The sequence below is a fragment of the Elephas maximus genome, chromosome 3 (assembly GCF_024166365.1).
Source record: "Elephas maximus indicus isolate mEleMax1 chromosome 3, mEleMax1 primary haplotype, whole genome shotgun sequence".
Classification (NCBI taxonomy): Eukaryota; Metazoa; Chordata; class Mammalia; order Proboscidea; family Elephantidae; genus Elephas; species Elephas maximus.
Window position 1 is genome coordinate 60,724,298 of NC_064821.1, and position 17,398 is coordinate 60,741,695.

Below are 17,398 nucleotides of genomic sequence, written 5' to 3' on the forward strand. Positions count from 1 at the left end.
ATCCATATTGAAGGCTGTAGTCTTTGATCTTCATCAGTAGGTGCTTCAAGTCCTCGCCTTCAGCAAGCAAGGTTGTGCCATGTGCATATTGCAGTTTGTTAATGAGTCTTCCTCCAATGCTGATGCCACATTCTTCTTCATATAGCTCAACTTCTCAGATTATTTGCTCAGCATACAGACTGGGTAAGCATGGCGAAAGGATACATCCCTGACACACATCTTTTCTGATTTTAAACCACGCAGTATCCCTTTGTTCTAACTGAACAATTGGCTCTTGGTCTACGTACAGGTTCCACATGAGCACAATTAAGTGTTCTGGAATTCCCATTCTTCACAATCTTATCCATAATTTGTTATGATCCACACAGTCTCATGCCTTTACATAGTCATTAAAACACAGTAAACATTTTTCTAGTATCCTCTGCTTTCAGCCAAGATCCATCTGACATCAAGAATGATATCCGTCATTCCACGTCCTCTTCTGAATTTGGCTTGAATTACTGGCAGTTCCTGGTCAATGTACTGCTGCTACCATTTTTTAATTATCTTCAGCATAATTTTACTTGCATGCAATTAAGACACATTAAAGCATAACCCTGAGTCCTTGGAGGACAGAGACCACCTTACCATTTTTGCATCTCCAGGCACAAAATACACCCTCAGCAAATGTTAAGTGAGTACGTGCCCATCTAGGATACTGAACTTGCCTGGCTCTTCCTTTGGGCATTCCAGAGGCCCTCTGGGATCATCAACATCAGAGCCATTACTCAGCTGGAGTTTTCACACCCAGGCCCAGAGTTGTAAAGTGCATCACGATTGGCCTCAAGATTGTTGTGGTTGATTGATTTTTAATTTTTTCATGTGGTACTCTGAATGAATGTTCCAGAGACCTCTCTTCCAGCCCCTGCTCAAGTAGGATGAGCTGAGGCACCACAATGCCTTGACCTGCCATCTGCATAAAACCACAAGTGTGGCTGGTGCTGATTGGCTTGGAAGATGCTGTGTCTACGACACTACCTGTTGTCTCTTGGACAACCCTCCTTTTATAGCCACTCTAGGTTAATGTCATAAAAGGCCTAGGGTGCAGGCTTTGAAGTCAGACCTTGGCAGCCTTGGGCAAATCACATAACCTGTAAAAGGGGGAAGTAGGACTTGCCATTTGCCCATTTGCCATGAGTAACAGAAACAGTACCTGTAAGAGCTCATGGTCATGTGTGGCCATTGGCAAAATGTAACCCCACTGTGCCTCACTTTTCTCACTTGTCAAACAGGGGTAACAATATCTATTTTGTAGGACCACAAGCATTAATGCATATAAAGGGCATAGCACGACACCCAAAGAACCAGTAGTGGGTACTCAAGGTGACCCCTGCCTAGTGCTGCCTTTGAGGGCTAAAGCGAAAGAGCACAAGGGTTGGGCTTAGCAAAGAATCCTAATTCACAACAAGGCCACAGGCAGTTCAGAACGAGACCCCAGCTCCCCTTCTCTCTGTCACCCTCCACCCGCAGCCTCGGTCCCACCAGCTTAGGCCCCATTCAACCCTCCTAGAGATGAGGCTCCTCAAACAAACAGCGGGAGCTGCCACAGATGATGGCTGCAATACAAGCAGGAGAGCGTCTCGGCCCCAGATGGGTGAGGACCAAGTGCGGGCCTCAAATCCAGAGTCTGGTTTGTGAGTGTCCCTTTTCCAGCCAGGTGTCAGCTTCCTGAGGCAGGGACTGTGTATCACTCCTGTGCCCCAGGTGGGTAACTTGGCTCTGCTCACAGGGCTGAAGGGTGGAAGAATTAAAATTTGCCCAGGATTTCTATTGGGCTGGGATAGGGCAGGCTGCCCTTCCACTTCTTTTTCAATCTCTTGGATCAGACTTATTAAATCTATTCCAAGGGCTGAACTCTGATAAATTACCATGTAAACCCACCTCAGGCACTTCATTCATTCTCCATCCAAACCCCAGACCCTCTTACAAAGTAACTGCCAAAGGGACAAGGAAAAGAGGCAGATGCTTTGGAGATGATCAGAGCAGTAATTCCCGTAAGTCATCCTCTCACCCTGACCGCCCCCAGGCACCTATATGTAATACCAGGGCCCTAATACCTCATTAGGTCCTTGGGTAGCAGTTTGCACTCAGCTGCTAATCAAAAGATTAGTGGTTCAAATCCACCCAGTGCACTATGAAAGAAAAGTCTGATGATCTACTTCTGAAAGAGTACAGCCACTGAAAACCCTATGGAGTACACTTCTACTTTGAAACACATGGGGTCACCATGAGTCAGAAGCAACTCAGCAACAGGTTTGGTTTTTTAACACCTCACTGGACACAACTCACCCCTCAGTGGGGAGGTTCTCACCCTAAGTGTTCCTGTTCTTCCGAAGTGTGGCCACCAGTCCTCCTCCACTGACCTGAGAACCGAGCTTTCTTTGGGATATGCTCTTCCCACAGTGGGAACTGATCAGCTCCACTATTGGTGGGCAGAGAATAAGGAGCTTTGGGAACAGCCTGGAGTTTAAGTTCTGACCTCAACACTTACTAGCTAGGTGACCTCAGCCCAATGAACATATCCTCTGTGGGCCTACTTCCTCATCTGTAAGACGGACGCACCATGACCAATCCCGCAGGCTCAATGTGAGAACTAACTCAAAGTTTGAAACAGCATGTGGTATGCAGTAGTTACTAACTTAGCTTCCTCCTTGTTGTCCCCAACACCTCACCCCAACCCATTCTCTCAACAGGTGAAATCTCACTGCCCTCGGGTTCAGCATGTCAGGACAGACTTCTTGAAAGATGACTAGCAGAAAGGCCAGGTGTGGCCTCTGGGCTGGCTCTCGAGGACAGCCCCCTCTCAGGCTGGCCAGAGATGTCTCGCCATGGTGACAAGCACCCCAGCCTCAGCCTGCACACCATCTGAGGAAGACCAAAATGACCTTATGGCCAAAGAGAGAAAGCACGGAGGCCTCAGAGCCCCCCGTTTTAATTCTGTCAGGGAAGGGACTCAATCCACCTGGGGAGCATCAGCCTAGCCATTTAACTGTTACCAATAAAGCAACAGGCTAACACTTGGTTTGGGAGAGTTTAATTTGTGCTGTCCACACTGGACACTGCATAGTACTGGTGCAGCCCCCTGAGAGCACCCCCTCCTCCCCCACACAAAGGAGGACCAGAGGGGTGAATATTCAAAGATGGGGAAGGGAAGTGAAAAAGAACTGTGCACGTGGCCTCTGACTACCTGGAGGTGGTGAGGGAGGCTTCCCCACCACTCTGGCACTAGCAAGCTCAAGAAGGGCAGATGGGGGGTGCGGTAATGCAGGAAGGGCGATGTGATCACACCCATGGGATGTTAACTCTTCAGCTGGGCGGGGGTTAGGGGAGGGCTTTGAGAAGGCTCTGTGATCAGGATGCTGGCTGGATACTTCCCTTGGTAACAGACAGCCTTGGAAAGACACTGCAAAAGCAGGTGAGGGCAGCCGTGTCCGGACTGCTTCCTGGAGGTGGTGAAGCTTTTCCAGCCCATCCTCAGGCGGAGACAACCAGCAGCCAGCCCTTGGCACCCAGATGCCAGAAGAGTTCCAAGTCAGGGCCAGAGGTGTGTGCTCTGGTGACCCTGCCTTGAGGTCAGTCCCTTAGGTCAGCAGAGACGGGGGAGGGCTGCAGCCAAGCTGGGATGTGCTCACTGACTATTATTCCAACTGCCCCCTCAAGTGACCGCTCCTCACCCTGCTGACTGGTGTGACACGCATCAGGTAGAAGGCCAATGTGCTGGATTTCTCTCTCTTGTCCTCCACACACACGTGCACACATTAAGGAGAAGGCAGGTGAGGGGAAGGGATACAACTCACACGGCTCGCCTGACAACTGTGAATAAAGACTTTTTCCCGCGTTATAAGCAAAAGGAAGAGAAACTAAGACAGTGTCTTCAGAGACGGCTCTCAAGGCACACACTGCCTCAGATCCCGTTTTCCTCCCATTCTGGCCGAGTCATTCAAGCCTGGGCCCAGGTCAAGTCCTATTACGAGTCCACAGGAATCAACAGTTCACCACAAAGGACCAGACACGGCAACACAGGGTCTGAAGATCACTGGCTTTAGCACTTAAGAGATGAGGTGTTTCCAACTACAGACACACTTATCTGGTTCCTTGGAAGCGCCACCATGCCACCACATCTTCCCAGGGTGGGTCTCCAATTCTCATGCTCCCTGTGGAAAGGCTCCCCTCAAGCTGGGTAGGGGGGCCACATCCTGGGCTGGATGTGTGGGATCAGGCAGGTTCCTTCTCTGCTCTCCTCCACCCCTCAGTCACACCTGGAGATTGATGGTCACCCTCCAACACTGCTTTCTTAAAGGTGTGGAGATAAGAATCCCTGGAAGGGAGGGTTACTTCCAGGTCTGCTGCAGCTTCAGGACAGTCAGCTATTGTACAAGGGGACCACGCGGGTGATCTCCTGTCTGCAGATGGGGCAGCTCTTGGGCTCTGGCAAGGCGCGGTAACACTCGGTGCAGGAACAGACATGGCCACACTCCAAGAAGACACAGGACTTGAAGTTGCTCAGACACACCACACAGGCACTCTTCAGATTCTCCCTGTCCTCGGGTGTGGCTCGGCTCAGCAGCTGGGCCTCGCGCTCTCGGAATTCCTCCTGCATCTGCTTGAGGCGCAGTCGCTCCTGCCGCTGCAGGTACTGCTTTCGGAGGATGAAGAAGAGGGTGGCACAGGCGGCAAAGCCAAAGAGCAGTGTCAGGATCTTCCACAGTCGGACACTTGACTCCTGCCTCTGCAGCAGGCTGTCAAAGTCCTGGCTGCTCAGGTAGTACTGCATGCCCTGCTTGGGGGGCTGGAGGCGGACAGAGTTGTTGTCCAGGACCAGTTCACCCACCCCTGTGAGGGTGGCCCCAACCTTCAGCATCTCCTCTGTCTCCTGGATGCCTTTAGGCCGCTCACCGCTGATGTAGTGGCCGATGACATCAGTGAAGGACTGGATCGAGGGGTGGAACTTCTCATACACGGTCTCCAGGCCCAGATCCACCGAGTCCAGGGGCTTCAGCACTCGGACAGCCACATCCACACCGTCTTCATGGGGCACCAGGTCAAATGGCACCGTATTGGTTCTCTGGTGGATGATCTTTGAATAGTCATTCCTAAGAGTAGAAGAGAACTCAGATAAAACAAGAGATCATATACACCCAGGCAGAGTTGAGATCACCCAAATGCCAGGAGGACAGAATAAAGTCTGGAGTAACTTTAAAAAAACACACACACACAAAAGAAATCACTATTATCCAGCTGCCTCTCAATTTTATGAGGCAACTGAAGATTTTTTACCAGCTTCTGCAGTCTGAAATTGATCAAACATGCAATCAAGATGCATTCGGAATTACTGGTGATTGGAATGCAAAAGCTGGAAATGAAGAAGTATTGGTAGCTGGAAAACATGGCCTTGGTGATAGAAAAGACATTGGAGATCGAATGATAGAATTTTGCAAGACCAACGACTTCTTCATTGCAAATACCGTTTTTCAACAACATAATGGTGACTATACACTTGGACCTCACCAGATGGAATACATAGGAATCAATCAACTACATCTGTGGAAAGAGGCAATGGAAAAGCTCAGTATCATCAGTCAGAACAAGGCCAGGGGCCAACTGCAGAACAGACCATCAATTGCTCCTATGCAAATTCAAGTTGAAACTGAAGAAAATGAAAACAAGTCCACGAGAGCCAAAATACGCCCTTGAGTATATCCCACTTGAATTTGGAGACCATCTCAAGAATAGATGCATTGAACACTAATGACTGAAAACCAGGTGACTTGTGCAAGGACATCAAGGACATTACGCATGAACAAAGCAAAAGGCCGTTAAAAAGACAGGAAAGAAAGAATAGGCCAAAATGGATGTCAGAAGAGACTCTGAAACCTGCTCTTGGGCGCAGAATAGCTGAAGTGTATGGAAGAAATGATGAAATAAAAGAGCTGAACAGAGGCTTTCGAAAGGGCAGCTCGAGAAGACAGGATATTACAATGAAATGTAGGAAGACCTGGAGTTAGAAAGCCAAAAGAGAAGAACACGCTTGGCATTTCTCAAGCTGAAAGAACTGAAGAAAAAATCCAAGCCTTGAGATGCAACACGGAAGGATTCTACGGGCGATACTGAACAACTCAGGAAGCATTGTAAGAAGATGGACGGAACACAGTCACTGTACCAAAAAGAACTGGTTGATGTTCAACCATTTCAGGAAGTAGCATATAATCAAGAACTGATGGTACTGAAGAAAGAAGTCCAAGCTGCACTGAAGGCACTGGTGAAAAACAAGGCTCCAGGAATGGACGAATACCAATTGATACATTTCAAACTACGGATGCAGTGCTGGAAGTGCTCACTCATCTATGCCAAGAAATTTGGAAGACAGCTACCTGGCCAACTGACTGGAAGAGATCCATATTGTACCCATTTCAAAGAAAGGTGATCCAAGGGAATGCAGAAATTATTGAACAATATCATTAATATCACATGTAAGTAAAATTTTCCTGAATATCATTCGAAAGCAATTGCAGCAGCACATTGACAGGAAAAACACCCAGTACCATCGAGTCGATTCCAACACTGACAGTGACATTGACAGGGAACACTGACAGGGGACTGCCAGAAGTTCAAGCCGGATTCAGAAGAGGACGTGAAACAAGGGGTATCACTGCTGATGTCAGATGGATCGTGGCTAAAAGCAGGGAATACTAGAAACATGTTTACCTGTGTATTACTGACTATCCAAAGGCATCCAACTGTGTAGATCATAACAAATTATGCATAACACTACACAGAATGGGAATTCCAGAATGCTTAACTGTGCTCATGTGGAACCTGTACATAGACCAAGAAGCTGTCATTCATACAGAGCAAGGTTATACTACATGGTTTAAAATCAAGAAACGTGTGCATCGGGGCTGCATTCTTTCACTGTTCTTATTCAATCTGTATGCTGTGCAAATAATCCAGGAAGCTGGACTGTATGAAGAAGAACGGGGCAACAGGATTGGTAGAAGACTCATTAACAACCTGCGATATGCAGATGACACAACCTTACTTGCTGAAAGTGAAGAGGACTTGAAGCACTTACTAAAGATCAAAGACCACAGCCTTCCGTATGGATTACACCTCAACATAAAGAAAACAAAGATCCTCACAACTGGACCAATGAGCAACATCATGATAAATGGAGAAAAGATTGACGTTGTCAAGGAATTCATTTAACTTTGATCCACAATCAACGCCCATGAAAGCAGCAATCAGGAATTAAAGGACACATTGCACTGGGCAAACCTGCTGCAAAAGACTTCTTTAAATTGTTCCAAAGCAAAGACGTCACCTTCAGGACTAAGGTGCCCCTGACCCAAACCATATTTTCCATCACTTCATATGCATGCAAAAGCTGGACGACAAATAAGAAGACCAAAGAGCTGATGCCTTTGAATGACGGTGTTGGTGAAGAATACTGACTATGCCATGGACTGCCAGAAGAAGGAACAAATCTGTCTTGGAAGAAGTATAGCGACAGTATTCCTTGGAAGCGGGGATGGCGAGACTTCATCTCATGTGCTAAGGACATATCAGCGGGAGAGACCAGTCCCTGGAGAAGGACATCATGCTTGGTAAAGCAGAGGGTCAGTGGAAGAGAGGAAGGCGCTCGATGAGATGGACTGACACAACGGCTGCAACAATGGGCTCAAGCACAACTGTGAGGATGGCACAGGACCGGGCAACGCTTCTTTCTGTTGTACACAGGGTTGCTATGAGTCGGAACCGACTCAACATGACCTAACAACAACAATTTTTAGGTCCTCAAGTGGTATCAGTGGGACGACAAATACCGTCATAAATGGCCTGTACCATTTATTTCCTTTTGCCACTATACAATCAATATCCAAAACAAAACCACTAGGATCAGTTAGAAAAATGGTACTTCCTGTAACGGCACAAAATTATTTTTAATAAATTCATAAATCAATGGTTCTCAAACTTTAAAGGGCATAAGAATCAACAGAGATATTGTGAAAAACACAGGTTCTGGGTGCCCCGTCCTAGAAATTCGGATTCTGTAGGTCTGGAATGGAGCCCAGGAACATGCATTTTCAGAAGGTGCCTAGGTGTTTCTAATGTAGGAGGTCCACGGACCACACATGAAGAATATTATCAGCATAGAGGGACTGGTCTACAACTTGCTTCAGGTGAGGCTGAAAACACAGAAACCAGATCCAGGACGCCAGCATTTGAACGGCCAGCTGTGAGTTTTTCGGTCAGTGGAGAAAGAATACTTACCAAAGGTGAGTTGTTCGATTCCACACCATCTTGTGCTCCTGAAGTGTGAGACGCTGAATTACCCCCTTGCAATTTTCCACAAACTGGCTGTTGAGCGTTTCTTTAACAGATCGCACAGCTCCTAAGTAGAAACAAATTGTGTTATTTCTGAAGAATGTCTCTGCCCTCCCCTTTAAAGTAATTAAAATTGTGATTTTAGCTTGAGTTAGTTTATTAACAATGATGAAATTTTTATCATCATAAGTTACATTGGAAACCCTGGTGGCACAGTGGTTAAGCACTACAGCTGCTAACCAAGAGGTCGGCAGTTCAAATCCGCCAGGCACTCCTTGGAAACTCTATCGGGCAGTTCTACCCTGTCCTATAGGGTCGCTATGAGTCGGAATCGACTCGATGGCAGTGGGTTTTTGTTTTTTTTTTTAAGTTACATTTTGTGGGGTACTCTGCTGAGCATACGGATTGACACAGTGGCTGCAGTAATGGGCTCGACCATAACGATTGTGAGCATGGTGCAGGACCAGGCAGTGTGACGTACTGTTGTACACAGGGTCTCTATGAGTTGGAACCGACTTGACGGCACCTAATAATAACAACAACTGCTAAGCACTTTACAGATTGCATCATTTAAGTCTTACAACTCCATAAGGTAGGTATTATTTTAGAGATGGGGAAACAGTGGTTCAGAAAGGTTTGGTAGTTTCCCCAAGACCACACAGCAAATAACCCAGGTCTCTCTGACCCCAAATCCCATGTTCTGGACCACTGCCACATTGCCACAAAAGACCCTTAGTGTCAGTCAAGCAGATCTTTATCAAACTTTTGGAAGAAGGGATGGGTTTTTATTTTACCAATAAATAAACATACCTTCAATAACAGCATAAGGCACACATTTTCCTGGAGCTTCCAAAAGAATACTCTTTAGATCTTCACCCAAGTGGATTTTTTTAGCTCCCTAAACGCAAATAGCATATTAAATTAACTGTTGAGTACTGACATGCTCAATCAAACTTAAAGGGCAAAAAAGACAAATCAAAACTACAATGAGATACCATTTCACCCCAACATTACTGACACGAATAAAAAAAAAACAGAAAATAACAGATGTTGGCAAGGCTGCAGGGAAACTGGAACTCTTACACACTGCTGGTGGGAATGCAAAATGGTACAACCATTTTGGAAAATGATATGGCGCTTCCTTCCAAAGCTAGAAATAGAAATACCGTATGATCCAGCAATTCCACTCCTAGGAATAGATCCTAGAGAAATAAGAGCCTTCACACGAATAGACGTATGTACACCCATGTTCACTGTAGCATTATTCACAATAGCAAAAAGGTGGAAAAAACCTAAGTGCCCTTCAGTAGTTACAGGGACAAACTATGGCACATACACACAGTGGAATACTACGAAATAACAAAGAACAATGACAAATCCACAAAACATCTCACAACATCAATGAATCTGTAGAGCATTCTGCTCAGTGAAATACGTCAGTCGCAAAAAAGGATAAATAATGTAAGAGGCCACCATTATAAAAACACACGAAAATGTTTCCACACAGAAAGAAACAATCTTTGATGGTTACAAAGGATAGGAGGGGTGGAGAGGGAAAATACTAACTAAATAGTAGGTAAGTGGTAATAACTCTGGCGAGGGGTAAGACAGTACACAATACTGGAAAAGTCAGTACAACTTGACCAGGGCAAAGTCACAGAAGCTTCACAGACACATACAAATGCCCTGAGGGACCAAGCTACTGGGCTGAGGGCTGGGGATCATGGTCTTGGGGAACATCTAGCTCAAATGGCATAACAGTCTATAAAGAAAATGTTCTATATCTGATGGTGATGAGTAGACTCTGGGGTCTTAAAAGCCTGTGAGTGGTCATCTAAGATATATCTAGTGGTCCCATCCGGACCGGAGCAAAGGAGAATGAAGAAGATCAAAGACACGAGGGAAAGATGAGTCCAAAGGACTAATGGACCACAACTACCACAACCTCCACCAGACTGAGCCCAGAATAGCTAGATGGCACCCAGTTACCACCACCAACTGTTCTGGCAGGGTTTGCAATAGAGTGGGAGAAAAATGTAGAACAAAATTCAAATTCACACACACACAAAAAAAGGCCAGCCTTGCTGGTCTGTCAGAGACTGGAGAGTATGCCCCCAGACACCCTTTTAACTCACTGCTGAAGTCACACTCCTGAGGTTCACCCTTCAGCCAAATCTTAGGTCTATAAAAACCAAAACCAAACCCGTTGCGTCAATTCTGACTCATAGCAACCCTATAGAACAGAGCAGAACTGCCCCATAGAGTTTCCAAGGAGCATCTGGTGGATTCGAACCAGCAGCCTTTTGGTTAGCAGCCGCAGCAGTTAACCACTATGCCACCAAGGTTCCCAGACCAGTCTATAGGGCCAACCAATAACACACGTGAGGAACATGCTTTGTAGTCCAATTGTGCATGAGATTAAAGGGCACACCAGCCCAGGAGCAAAGATGAGAAGGCAGGAAGGGACCAGAAAACTGGACGAACGGAAACCGGGAACCCAGGGTGGGGAATGGGAGAGTGTGGACACATCGCAGGGTTGGCAACCAATGTCACAAAACAATTTGTCTATTAATTGTTTAATGAGAAACTAATTTGCTTTGTAAACTTTCTCCTAAAGCACAATTAAAAAAATAAAGCTAGAAGAAAAAGGGAGAGACAAAAAAGAAAAAAGACTGCTAACTTTTTTCATGTTGAGAAAATGAAGAAATCAGGCAGGAAGGAGACTATGGAAACTCAGATTCCAAAGCTGTGTCCTCCAAGTGGTAAAGCCTCAGCAGGCACAGGGCGGAGGCTCGGCTCGGCTCTCTGGCATCACTGGAGAACCAGGCTGCCACATCCACTCTTTCTCCAGCTAAGCAAACACACACTCCTCTTAATGTTAACCTTTTTTTTAATGAAAATATGAAAGGTACTAATCAATTTGCTATCTTCATACTGCAGATGGAACATAATTTCACCTCTTGTTGATAAAAGAGAGCCATAGAGCCAAAGGATTTGTGTATACAGCACCTAATTTAGTGCCTAATACATGGCAAGGGCTTGGGAACCAGTGGGTATTATTATCACCACCACCTTTGTGAATTAATGCTCTGCATTATTAATGAAGGAATATCTTTGCTTTGTTAGGGCAAGTCTCTGTTAACTGGAGCCAGACAATTTCTTCTTTTACTTTTTCACTTGTCCTTCTTCCCACTCATAATCAAGTAAACAAGGTCACCTCTGTTGCTGTTGTCCTCTAACAAGCCGTCGTTCCCTCACCCCCAGCAATTCATAGCTTCCAACCTGTTGTGCTTGGGAAGCCAAAAAAAAAAAAAAAAAAAAAGAACCCAAACCCGCTGCCACTGGGTCGATTCCAACTCATAGGGACCCTACAGGACAGAGCAGAACTACCCCATAGGGTTTCCAAGGAGAGGCTGGTGGATTCCAACTGCTGACCTTTTGTTAGCAGCCAAGCTCTTAACCACTGCGCCACCAGGGTTCTGCTTGGGAAACCAGACAACCAAAATAAATAATAAATTTGACACACATTTCCTGAGCATCTCCATACTAGGCACTGTGCTGGGTGCTGGGATTCCCTGTATTCCCGTCAGCAAGTCTTAAGAACGCCAGATAAGTAACCTCTAAGAAGTGATGACGTGCTGGACACATTGAGGTCACTGTAAGTTAAGAAGCCCTAGTAGCGTAACGTGTAAAGCGTTTGGCTGCTAACCGCAAGGTTGCTGGTTCGAACCCACCCAGTAGCTCCACAGGAGAAAGACCTGCCGACCCGCTTCCATTAAGATTACAACCAAGAAAACCCTATGGGGCAGCTCTACTCTGTCACACGGGTCACTATGAGTCAAAAGATAACAAGTTTAAGTTACTGCTACCCAGTAAATGACAGGAGCAAGGTCAATAAAAACTTACTAACCGCCCATACTGAAAAGACAGTAAGATAACAACTAACACTTACAAATCATTTACTTGTTTATTATCTGTTTCCCTCCACTGGACTAGGAGGGCTAGGACCTTGTTTTGCCTTGGTCGCTGCTGTACTCCTCGTGCCAAGAACATGGCCTGACACGTAGAAGGCACTCAATAAATGTTTGATGAATAAATTAATGAATAAATAAACATTTAGATATACTATGTACCTGACACTATGCTACGCACTTTAAATGCATTTATTGCCCCTAACATTCCTATAAGGTAGGCATTATGATTAGCTCCAATTTCAGATAAGGGAACTGAGGCTCAGAGAGATGAAGTGATTGGCCAAAGTCCCACAGCTGGTAAAGTATCCACCACAGGATGGCTGATCAGAATTTTTTTTAAAGGAAGGAGAGTGGTACGGTCAGAAAGACCTTAGTTTTAATAGAGCTTTACAATCAAGCTTTGTGACTTTGGGTAACTTAACGTACCTGAGTCTCAGCTCCCAGAGCTGTAAAGGAGGAGGAGAACACAAGCTCACAGGATTTTTACACAGATGAAATGAGCCTTGAGGGATGACGGGATCCAGCCCAGAGGCTGGCACAAAAATGCATTCCCATCACTATGAGCGATGCACAAGGATAAGACAAGTACCCTACTCTGGAAGTTTTGTAATTTGGTTGAGGAAATAAAATCTAAAATATCACAGTCCCAACTCTTTTTCCAGGAAGGGGCTATTTCATCCTTATTTGGTTACTAACTGGAAAGGTTTTTAAGGTCGCCCAAACATGGGCTCTGGAGAGTCCACCTCTTCAGAGAATTCCACATCTAGCCAACTTGAGGCCAAATTGATTTCAAAGAGTCAGAAAGTGAAATACCAGCTACACTCATAGCCAATCACATGGTTATTTAACTAGGCAAACGAGCAGACAGCAGGAATCTCACTAGGATGCCACTGACACCACAAATCCAATTGCCTGGGAATTTGGCTCATTCCTGAGAGATTCCAAAACTCCCCTCACAGGGACTGAATTGCTGGACTGAGGGCTGTGGGGACCATGGTCTCAGGGAACATCTAGCTCAATTGGCATAACAGAATTTACAAAGAAAATGTTCTACATTCTACTTTGGTGAGTAGCATCTGTGGTATTAAAAGCCTGTGAACAGCCATGTAGGACATTCCACTGGTCTCATCCCTTCGGGAGCAAGGAAGAATAAGGAAAACTAAAGACACAAGGGAAAGATTAGTCCATGAACTACATCTACCACAGCCTCCACCAGACTGAGATGGTGCCTGGCTACCACCACTGACTGCTCTGACAGAGATCACAATAGAGGGTCCCGGACAAAGCTGGAGAAAAATGTAGAACAAAATTCTAACTCAAAAATAAAGACCAGTCTTGCTGGCCTGACAGTTATTGTTGTTGTTAGGTGCGTCAAGTCGGTTCTGGCTCATAGCGACCCTATGCACAACAGAACGCAACACTGCCTGGTCCCACGCCATCCTTACGATCGTTGTTATGCTTGAACTCATTGTTGCAGCCACTGTGTCAATCCACCTTGTTGAGGGTCTTCCTCTTTTACGCTGACCCTGTACTCTGCCAAGCATGATGTCCTTCTCCAGGGACTGTCCTGACAACATGTCCAAAGTATGTTAGACACAGTCTCGCCATCCTTGCTTCTGAGGAGCATTCTGGCTGTACTTCTTCCAAGACAGATTTGTTCACTCTTTTGGCAGTCCACGGTATGTTCAATATTCTTCACCAATACCACAATCCAAAGGCGTCAATTCTTCAGTCTTCCTTATCCACTGTCCAGCTTTCACATGCATATGATGCAACTGAAAATACCATGGCTTGGGTCAGGCGCACCTTAGTCTTCAAGGTGACATCTTTGCTCTTCCACACTTTAAAGAGGTCCTTTGCAGCAGATTTACCCAATGCAATGCGTCTTTTGATTTCCTGACTGCTGCTTCCATGGCTGTTGATTGTGGATCCAAGTAAAATGAAATCCTTGACAACTTCAATCTTTTCTCCATTTATCATGATGTTGCTCATTGGTCCAGTTGTGAGGATTTCTGTTTTCTTTATGTTGAGGTGCAATCCATCCTGAAGGCTGTGGTCTTTGATCTTTATTAGTAAGTGCTTCAAGTTCTTTTCACTGTCAGCAAGCAAGGTTGTGTCATCTGCATAACGCAGGCTGTTAATGAGTGTTCCGCCAATCCTGATGCCCCATTCTTCTTCATACAGTCCAGCTTCTCAGATTATTTGTTCAGCATACAGACTGAATAGGTATGGTGAAAGAATACAACCCTGACGTACACTTTTCCTGCCTTTAAACCAATCAGTATCCCCTTGTTCTGTTCCAACAATTGCCTCCTGATCTATGTAAAGGTTCCTCATGAGCACAATTAAGCCTGACAGAGACTGGAGAAACCCTGAGAATATGGCCCCCAGACACCCTTTTGGCTCAGTAGTGAGGTCACTCCTGAGGTTCACCCTTCAGCTAAAGATTGAACAGGCTCATGGAACAAAACAAGACTGAAAAGGCACACCAGCCCTGGGGTTGGGACTGGAAAGTAGGAGGGAACAGGAAAGCTGGTAATAGAGAACGCAGGGTTGAGAATGGAGAGTGCTGACATGTTGTGGGGTTGCTAACCAACGTCATACAACAATGTATGTACTGTTTGATGAGGAACCGGTTTGTTCTCTAAACCTTCACCTCAAGTTCAATAAAAAAATAAATAAATAACTTCCCTCATAGCAGCAATTTCACATATTTGTTTCTAAGCCCCTACTGAAAAGAATGTGATAATGTGATCGATCAAGTTTAGGGCTTCATCTTTCATATAAATGACAATTAGGGTCTTAACTGCTGTACTGTGACATTTCAGCCAAAACAAATCCACAAACATTTACTGAGCATCTACCACTTGCCAAGCACCAAATTAGAACCTAGAGGGAAAGAAGAAAGACAAATAAGATCCCGCCCCTGACCTAAACAGGTCCATCTCTCATGGGCCAGTCAGACAGTCACAATAAACCAATGTGGTCAAGCAAAAAAAAAAAACAAAACCCTACACTTGGAATCAAAAGACCTAAGCTTCACTTCCAGGCTGACTAGTTGTCAGACCTTTCCTCTAAGTCTCAATTTGCAATCTGGAGGTAATCGTCATTTCATCTAACCCGAGAAGTTATTAAGAAGAAAAAATTAAAACCAAGATGGAAATGTGTTTTGTAAACTATAAAATGCAGTCCAAAAACAGAATTATTTTAAAAACAGCTATCACATAAAAAGGAAGGTTTCGAAGTAGCAAGGAGCTGAGTGGTTAAATAACTGGGCATGGTCCAAGGTCCAGAATGTACTCTCCTGCTAGGAATGTGCATGGCCCACTCCCTCATCTCTTCCGGGATCCTGGGCTAATGTTACCTTAATTAAAACAGCAAACCTCCTTTCTCTAGTACTCCCTTTCCCCTCCATTACTCTATAGCATTTATCACGATCTGTCGTACCAAATGATTTACTTGCTTTTGTCTGTCTGCCTGTACTAAAATGGAATCTCCAGGAGGGCAGGGACTTTCGTCTGTTCTACTCATCGCTATATTCTCAGAGCCTGGCGCATATTAGGTGTTCAGTAAATATTTGTCGAACAAATTAATGAAGTCAAGATTCATTATGAGTAATGAGAGGAACTTAAGAGAAAATGGGCATGAACCTGTTATCATGAGACCTGGATTCTGATCCTAGCTCCTCCATTTGCTGAGCGGGTGACACTCTCTAAAAGCCTGTTTCCTCTTTTGTAGTTTCTGGCTGTGGAGCGGCCCTAGGAGAGTCGTGGGCTCATCTTTACCGGGCGCAGAGATGACCCGGCTGAGGCCAGTCGTGCCCCATCACTGACCTTCAGTTCATGGGAGACCTGGGCCTTCTGCCGGTATACGGAGTACAGGACAGCAGTGACGACGGAACTGGTGCCCAGGAGGATGAACTGGGACAGCGAAGGCCGCCCTCCACTCTCCATGGCTGCGCCGAGGTCTGGATGCAGTCCGAGAGGCAGAGTCTGGGCCCGCCACCTCCGCCGGCCACTTTCCTCCACTCGGGACCTCACCCCCCCACCCCCAGGGCACTTCCCGAAAACCCATAACCCGTCGCGCGACGATGACACGTACATCAGAACCGGAAGCGGAGGCGGGGCAAAGAGGGCCGGAAGACGGGGTTGCCAAGGTGACCGCCGCTCTGCTGCGACCCCCCGCCCCCCACCCCACCCCACCCCGAGAGGTGGAGTTTCCAGACTTAGGTCTTAGAGGGATGGTTTTGAAGAGCTGATAGGTCGCCTGGCAGTTCGTGACCTTTTTCTCTCCGACCCGGGGCTCACCAGCCACAGCCCGATTCGCCCGCGTCGCCCTGGCCTCCGTCCCTCTGGTTTCCTGGAGTTACTGGGTTGTTTGATGCCTCAATACTTACGTGGGCTTGGTATTACACATTTAAGCTTCAGGGCAAACCTTAAGACTTGAATTTTATTCTGTCCACTTTACAGATGAGACAACTGAGGTCAGAGAGGCTAGGTAACTTATTCAAAGCCATAGTGCTAGCGAATGTTAGGGATTTACCCCACACCAAAGTCCTTAACTCTGGTGAAGAGAAATTTATATCACCACAGTAGCCCCTTAATCTGCCACCACCACATATAACCACGTATTGTTCGCTAAGTAATAATTACAGCTACTTTTATAGAATGCCCCTTATATATCAGGTAGTACGCCAAAAAGTTTTATAGGCATCATCCCATTTAATTGTCTCAATACTATGAGGCAGATTACAGAACCTGAGACTCAGGTTAAATAATTTGCCCAGAGTTACACAGCTGAAAGTGATAGAGACAGGCTTCAAACCCAGGTGCGTTAATACATATTTTGTCCTGACCATTTCTCTGACCTCTCTAGTGCATCTCATTCCTGAAATAATCAGAGGTACCCCCAAATTGTATCCAAAACATCAGGCCTGCAAAGCATATGTTCACTGAGCTGTCATACAGGTTATGCTTGAAATTCTTGAAAGTGTAGGATGTATCCGTTGACCAAATATGCTAAAAAGTGTCTAAAAACTGCAGATTGCCTCACAAAAGTAA

The 17,398-nt window shown here is 45.8% G+C and overlaps 1 protein-coding gene across 1 annotated transcript; it reads right to left on the reverse strand.

Annotated features, from left to right (window-relative positions):
* Positions 1-2,986: 2,986 nt before the first annotated feature.
* MUL1 (mitochondrial E3 ubiquitin protein ligase 1) lies at positions 2,987-16,397 on the reverse strand. Its single transcript, XM_049878153.1, has 4 exons — positions 16,172-16,397; positions 9,175-9,262; positions 8,311-8,431; positions 2,987-5,132 (listed from the first exon to the last, which is right to left on the reverse strand). The coding sequence occupies exons 1-4, from the start codon at positions 16,289-16,291 to the stop codon at positions 4,403-4,405; spliced, it is 1,059 nt and encodes a 352-aa protein (XP_049734110.1). The 5' UTR covers positions 16,292-16,397; the 3' UTR covers positions 2,987-4,402.
* Positions 16,398-17,398: the final 1,001 nt, after the last annotated feature.